The sequence below is a fragment of the Anarrhichthys ocellatus genome, unplaced genomic scaffold (assembly GCF_004355925.1).
Source record: "Anarrhichthys ocellatus isolate YVR2014 unplaced genomic scaffold, GSC_Weel_1.0 scaffold843, whole genome shotgun sequence".
NCBI classification, from domain to species: domain Eukaryota; kingdom Metazoa; phylum Chordata; class Actinopteri; order Perciformes; family Anarhichadidae; genus Anarrhichthys; species Anarrhichthys ocellatus.
In genome coordinates this window covers 3,920-11,364 of record NW_022280817.1, presented here as the reverse complement: position 1 = coordinate 11,364, position 7,445 = coordinate 3,920, and the positions used below count along the sequence as shown (strand labels likewise).

Genomic DNA, 7,445 nt, shown 5'->3' with positions numbered 1-7,445 from the left:
CTAATGAGAATGAGACTAATGAGACTGAGTCTAATGAGACTAATGACTAAAATGAGTCTAATGAGACTAATGAGTCTAATGAGACTAATGAGTCTGAGTCTAATGAGACTAATGACTAGAATGAGTCTAATGAGACTAATGAGTCTAACGAGTTGTGGCAGAGAGCATGATGGGACAGACATGTAAAAGGCTAAATGATGTGATAATGTCTTGATGAATAAATGTTACTTCACACTAAGTCTTTATTTGTTCATCTCAATTCTCGTTTCATTTTCTTCACTATTTGAATTAAATCATTTAATTGTAAATTCAGCTTATATAAGTTGAAATGTTCAGTATTGATTATGTTTTCAGTTAGAAGTTCCTGGAAAAAGACTAATTATATTCAAATGTCCGGCTGCAGATTATAATCTGATATTCCATTAGGTGGAAATAGTTCAGAATTCCTTTCAAACAAATTCAACTGACATTTTTATATATTTACATTTACTCGAGTACACAAGGACTACCACAAAGCACACATGTACTTTTACTATCAGAATATTTAGCTGCTCATTGTAAAGGTACTTTTACTTCTTCATTCAGTGACTAAATAAAAACCTGTTTAACTAAAAAGGCATTAATGAGTCCTAAAGTTTAACATGTCTCTGAACACATCAGATTGTTTCTATATGTTAATATGTTCAGTGCAAAATCAAATGTGTAACAACATAATGAAGATGAAGGACACTTTAATAACAGAATAAGTCACGTTGTACATCAAAGGCAACATGTTTTACGTTACTGGAATACAAGAAGTGATTTGATTCGTTAAAGGACATTTTAACAACTTCTCTCAACATTTGACATTTTATAGACCAAAAGATTTAGAAATGTTTCTCCTGATCCTCTCAGATCTTTATCCGTTTATTTAGAAGCTTCATGAGTCACTTTCTAAAATAGACATTATGTAACTCGGTGAGTTCTGTCGTATTAAAACACAGAATATTTACAGCTGATGTAGAGAAACAACGTTCAGTCGTCAGCATATTAAAAAGGTTTGGTGTTGATTCAACTTTAGTTGAGTTGAATTTGCAGATTTTCATTAATAGCAGCTATTTTAATAACCGATTGTTTCTGGAACAACACGAGTCTTTGTCTCACGATCGTAAACTGAATGTTGAAGAAGTCCGACTCTGTTCTGGTGTGATTCATGATAATAATAATAATAATAATAATAATAACGACGACGACAGGGACTCTAATCTATCCTCACTTCGATGTCAACAGGCTTCAGTTTTTGGACGAACACGACGTCGTTGCTGCCGTCGTTGAGGTCCGGCTCTCTGAAGTCGTCCTCCGGCTCGTCTTTACAGACGACCTGCGAGGACTCGGAGATCTGGATGGGCAACTCGATGGCTCGGTTCAGGTAATCTCCCCTTCGGCCGTTCTTTCCCGCTATGGCGACGACCTGCGATGCGACGGCCCAGGCGAACTCCACCTTCCGATGTTTCTGAGAGCTCAGATCGAAGTTGTACTCCAGAATCTCATACAGAGCCGGAACATATCGGTTGCAGTTCTGCTCCACATACCGGTGCATCTCAAAGAGGACCGCCCTCGTCAGCACTCGCAGGTCCAGTTTGGGTTTGGCTTCTCGTTTGAAGCCGACGTCGAGGTCCAATCCGATTCGTTCGCAGATGCGATAGCCGTTGACCTTTTCCTTCTCCGTTTCCACATCTCCGTTGAGAACCTCAGTTTCCGACACCTGATCCTCCGAGCTGTTGGCGGCGAGTGGTTGAGGATCGAGCGTCGAGTGACCGCTCAGTGGGACGACCGTGTTCAACCACAGGTTCACCGTCAGCGATGTGTGCTGCCTCTGCATCAAGCTTTTCTGGGTGGCGTACCATCTGTGGATCACCTGCGAGGCTTCCGTCGCTCCGCTCTGCAGATCCACATCGAAGTTGTGCTCCAGGAGGTCGTTGACCGTCTCACAGATGGAACCGCACAACTCTCTGACGAAGGCGAACACTTCGAGCACGGCGCCGGTGGTCAGGACCGTCAGATCGAGCTTCTGGCTCGCTGGACGTTCTTCCATCGACCAAAGATCGAGGTTGATCTTCTTACAGAACGGATGTGGCTCCTGGCTCGCCAAGTCCATCCGCTGTTGCGCCGTCTCAACTTCCTGTCCGGTTTGAAAATCGCTGGTCACGTCGACCATGTTGTAAGCTTCGGGGAAATGAAAGGGACTCTTGAGGAACTCTGTTTTCCATCTATCAGGGTGGCTCTGAAGGACCTTTTCTTTTGTTATCATGTAAAGTACAAAATTCCGCTGATGCACCTCATCTTGGAGGACAAGGTTGAAGTTGTTGTCCAGAATCTCAAAGAAGAAACTGCATATACTCTTCGCCATCGCAGTCGCAAATTTATAAACCTCCAACAACACGCAGTTGGTGAGTATCTGTAGATCCAGGGTTGGTCTGTTGGCCGAGGCGACGTTGAAGTCTAAACCTCTCTCTCTGCAGCGGGCAAACAAGTCGTTCACTCTGCTGGACTTCAGGATTTGTTTGGAGCGAGTCACACGTCTCTTCCAAAGCTTCTGTTTCGGTGTTTTTACGTTCGCGTCCTCGTTTTTATCTTCAGAAAACAGATCTGAGACGGCGTTCGGAGTTGTGTTCTTTGGACGAACGTGAGACGAACGAGGGCTGAGGTCAGAGATCCGAGGCGGCTCCGGGGAGACAAACACTTCCTCCTCTTCCTCCTTCACATCTTTTGTTTCTATCAGATAACTTTCAACCTTAATTTCTTCTGAATCTGACTGCATCTCCGTCTCAAATTCAACTGGACACATGTACGAGAGGTCGCCATCCTCATAAAGGTCTTTGGCGTCCTCGTCCCTAAGCCTCAGCGTCCCCCTTCTCTTACTGGCCATCGGCAGCTCTTCCGGTTGCTGGTCGTCGGGGTCACTTTTCTTTTTCCGTTTCTGGGTGAGGGCTCTAAACGCCTCCTTTCTGAAGGCGTCCTTGTGCTCGACGGTCAGGCAGGCGTACTTCCTCTCCATCAGCTTGTTCACTTGCACGCGAAACATCGTTTTGTCCAACTCGTGACCAAAGTTTTGTGCGACCAGGTCAAAGACGATCCCGGTGTATGTCCCGCAGATCAATCTGGAGAAGTCGAGCAGTTCCAGCATCGCCCCGTTGGTCACCAGGTTCGGGTTCACTTTGTCTTTGCGTACGTCGCCCGGTCGGAACAGCAGAGTCACGCCGAGGTCTTTGCAGAATGGGTACGCGTCAGTGGAGAGCTTCACCTGAACTCCTCCTCGTCTCTTTACGACGAACGCAGATCTGGTCCTCTCCGTCCTCTGGTCCTCTGCAGACGGGCCGCTCTTGCCGCCGTCAGAGAGGACAGAACTGTCCGCCAGTTTGTTCCTTTTAGGATAGTAACGTCCCGGCTGCTGGGACCCCGCGGACGCCATTATAGCGCAGAGGTCCGGAAGTGGAAACGCTTCTTTCCATCTTTGAGGTTTCAGCTTTATCTGGTCCCTCAGCAGCTTTACTTTGCTGTGCACGCGTCTGGCGTAGTCGTAGTACTGCTGGTCCTCGTCCACGTCAATGCCGATGTCGAAGTTGAACTCCAGCAATTCGAACAAGAAATACGTCTCGGACTTGGTCACCGTTTTGGCGAAGTCGCAAAGCTCCAGCATCACGCCGTTCGTCAGCATACTGATGTCCAGCTTGTCCTTCCTCTCCAACGCCGCGTTGAACTCCAAACCGATTGCAACCGACCTGGGGAACGGGACGGCGCTCTTCTGATACCGAACGCCGTGCTGGATCCGCCGCCGCCAGATGCACTCGTCGAAGCCTTCCATGTCGACAAACCGGACAGAAGCCGTTGAGTATTTGTGTCCTGAAGAAGATCTCAGGATCCAAAAGTGTCTCCCGAGTCTTTGAGACGTCTGGAGACACTTTACTCCTCAGTCTGTGAGAGAAGACACAAACCTTTAAATACTGCGGCTGTAAATATCATTAAAACATAAGAAAACAGACAAGTAGTGAGATGAGTTCACAGCCTTCGGTTCTATCAAACTGAACAGCCATGTTTTAATATCAGTTCAAAGGTCAAACTCCTGAATTATTCTCCAGTTTCAGCTTCTCGCTGTTTTAAAGTTTTACAGACAAAACGTCGACCTGGAAATCCTTCAGAATGTTCAGGTACTACTACGGTAAAGATACTTTTATCCTTAACAAATACCGTCTTTGACGTAGTATTTTGAGATATATATATATATATATATATAAAAGATACATAAAAAAACCTCATAAGGCAAACCTTTTGTCTTTTTGCATGTAAAAGATTACAGAATACGTAAACTAAACTATACTAACCGTCAGTACTACATCACAGTACTAATACACAGACAGTACTAACCAAGTATCATGAAGCCTTTTAATATCATAAATACTTTCTGTTGTGGTTTTGAGAATCCTAAATGAAGGAACACAAACATTTGTGAAGGACTGTGTCAGTAACAAGTATGAACATGTATATTAACATATATACATGTATTATGTATATTTACATTAACATATATATTTACATGTATATTAACATATATTAACATGTATATTGACATGTACATTAACATATATTAATGTGTATATTAATATGTATATTTACATGTATATTAACATATAACGTGTCTATTAATAATAACGGTGCAGAGAATATTTCTCACACAGACATGAAGAGTAGTTCAGTCCTGAAGGTTGTGAGCAGATCTCATCCTGCACCACTAGAGGTCAGTCCAACACAACATCACAGGAGGTGATGAAGGTGAAGATGATGAAGATGAAGCTGATGATGCTGAAGATGAAGCTGATGAAGCTGAGAGCACTGTAGGTTGTTGTACTAGTACTTTTACTTCAGTAAAGCATCAGAATACTTCCTCCAGCTCTGATGGATCATTTATAGAGAACACATCCGTTTGTTTGAGAACTTTAAAAACAGAGAAATGATTTATGAAATATTATAACTCTTTTTTCATTCTGCTTTTAATAATAATAATTAATAATTAAAATAATAATAATTAAAATAACTTTGCAGCTCAAAGTGCTTCATGAAATAAATGAAAAGTAACAAGAAAAAGCTTAAATGAACTCTTGAATACATTAAAATAATCTGTTCTCCTTTCAACAGCTTATTTTTATATTATTTTAATTCACACATTTAATTTACAACTATACATTTGTTTCTTTCTTCCTCCTGCATCGTTTAAAGATCATAAAATAAAAAGCTTTTAAAAGTTCATCATTTAGGATTGACATAAACGTTACAAAGAATAAATTTCACGTCTCGTTATTTATTTATTTTATATAAATAAAATAAATTTAAATGAATCGATAACATTAAATTAAAATCAGGGTTGAGAACTTTGTATTGGAAACAAATGAAGAATCAGTTCAAACTAAATTATTAATCAGAAACTAGAACGAACACATTTCATCATCGTGATAAAATATTTGATACAAAAAAGAAATTCATAAAAACATGTTTTTAATGTTTTCTAAACAATTAAATTCGGTTTAATAGGATTTTTTTTAACGTTACAGTGGACTATTTTATTTCTTAATAAAATATAAACACAATCAGACAAAAGGTTTTATAAACATAACAACACGATGATTCAAAGTGTAAAACAAAGAATAATAAAGAATAATGTTCAGAGGATCACAAGAGGTCATTTATATGCATTTATTGTTTGTTTATATTATTCACCAGCTGTGCACTTTTCATGTATTTGTGTTATTGTTCTATTTCATTATTTTATGTTAAACCTGCATTGTTGTTTGTAAATTTGTTCAATAAAGTTTTTTTACCAAAAGTGGACCCCGAACGCACCAAAATGGCCGCTCCGTGCAAACACACAACTTCTCTGTGAAAGTTTAAATGAGCGCAAGGACAAACAGGGCGGAAGCGTTCCGGTCCGCACGCGGAGGAGGAGGAGCACGTGCACTTACCGAACACTGGAGCGCTCCCCGCTGATCCCGGTGGAGGAGGAGGTTACGGTGAAGTAACGTGACGAGGAACCGGTAGCCTCTCACGAGACGATGCTAACGTTCTAAACACCGGAAGCACACCGCGAGGAGGACGCGTTCAGGGACGCATCGGAAACTACGCTTTTACAGACGACGGCTCAGAGTTTCTATTTGACAGTTTTTAGATATTTTGTAAAGCACTTTGTAGCATTGTTAAGAAAAATGAAATACGTAAATGAAGTGTTAATGTTGTTATGTTCTAAATGGTTTAGAGGTTGCTGTGTTATTACTTGTGAGAAAGATAAAAACATGTTTCCGCCCGGTCTCGAACCGGGGACCTGAACTATCGGGACCGAAGATAGTAAGGCTTAAGTCTCTTAACTTTCTCCATTCATTCTCTATGGTGGTTCTTATCACTACGGGTATCATATATATTTGGCCACAAGCGTGATTTTGGCGGCGCTGTTTCTCACCTTCCATATCAGTGAGACCCTGTTCCCCCTTTGAGTGACAGACGTCCCATCACGGGAAGCAGTACATGAAGCTTCTCCAGTAGCTACACCAGACAGGTTTGGCTAGCTGGATGACGTCATGCTAATAACTCATTCAGCTTTTTAAAACAACGGGACAGATCCAGCACGGACAGTTAGGGAGTGAGGGACATGAAGCACCTGCTGAGACATGATGTATAGTTATAAATACATCATTATATATGTGTGTGTGTGTTTTATATTATAGTGAATATTATATGATATATATATATATATATTATATGATATATACATTATTATATTATAGTGAATATTATATGATATATATATATATATTATATGATATATACATTATCATATTATAGTGAATATTATATGATATATATATATTATACTGAGACTATGATAAGATGTCCTGACGTGTTTATCAAAGTGTTATTTTCTGCTTTGTTTCATGTTGGAATAAAGGTTAAATATTTAATAGTAAAGTATTAATACGTGTTTGATACCTTAATGTTTCTGCATTAAATCATTCTGGGATGTTTGCTGACATTGATTGATGAGGCTCAGCCCTACAGAGAACATGTTCCACCAGCTCCACTGAGTACTGACTACATTAGTAGTAGAGTACTGCATCATGAAGTTAAACCCAAAATTGTCCTGTCCGACCTGCCGTCCCTGTCCGTCTGGTTACTACGTCACAGCTCGACACACACACACACACACACCCACCCACCCACCCCCCCCGGGCGACCCGTCAGCAGAGGGTTCGGCCAGCAGGAAGCTCTTTATTTGGGCGTCAGGACATCCGCTGCAGTGACAGGAAACACCATAGTTGGGCTGTTGTTCTTCCTGAAGAGAGCTGCTGGTGACAAAGTCTGATCCTATTGGCTGAGACACACACACACACACACACACACACACACACACACACACACACACA

The 7,445-nt window shown here is 41.2% G+C and overlaps 1 protein-coding gene across 1 annotated transcript; it reads right to left on the bottom strand.

The window, feature by feature from the left end:
- Positions 1-716: 716 nt before the first annotated feature.
- Positions 717-6,107, bottom strand: LOC116377059 (uncharacterized). Its single transcript, XM_031838598.1, has 2 exons — positions 5,994-6,107; positions 717-3,954 (listed from the first exon to the last, which is right to left on the bottom strand). The coding sequence occupies exon 2, from the start codon at positions 3,842-3,844 to the stop codon at positions 1,241-1,243; it is 2,604 nt and encodes an 867-aa protein (XP_031694458.1). The 5' UTR covers positions 3,845-3,954; positions 5,994-6,107; the 3' UTR covers positions 717-1,240.
- Between the last annotated feature and the right edge of the window lie 1,338 nt (positions 6,108-7,445).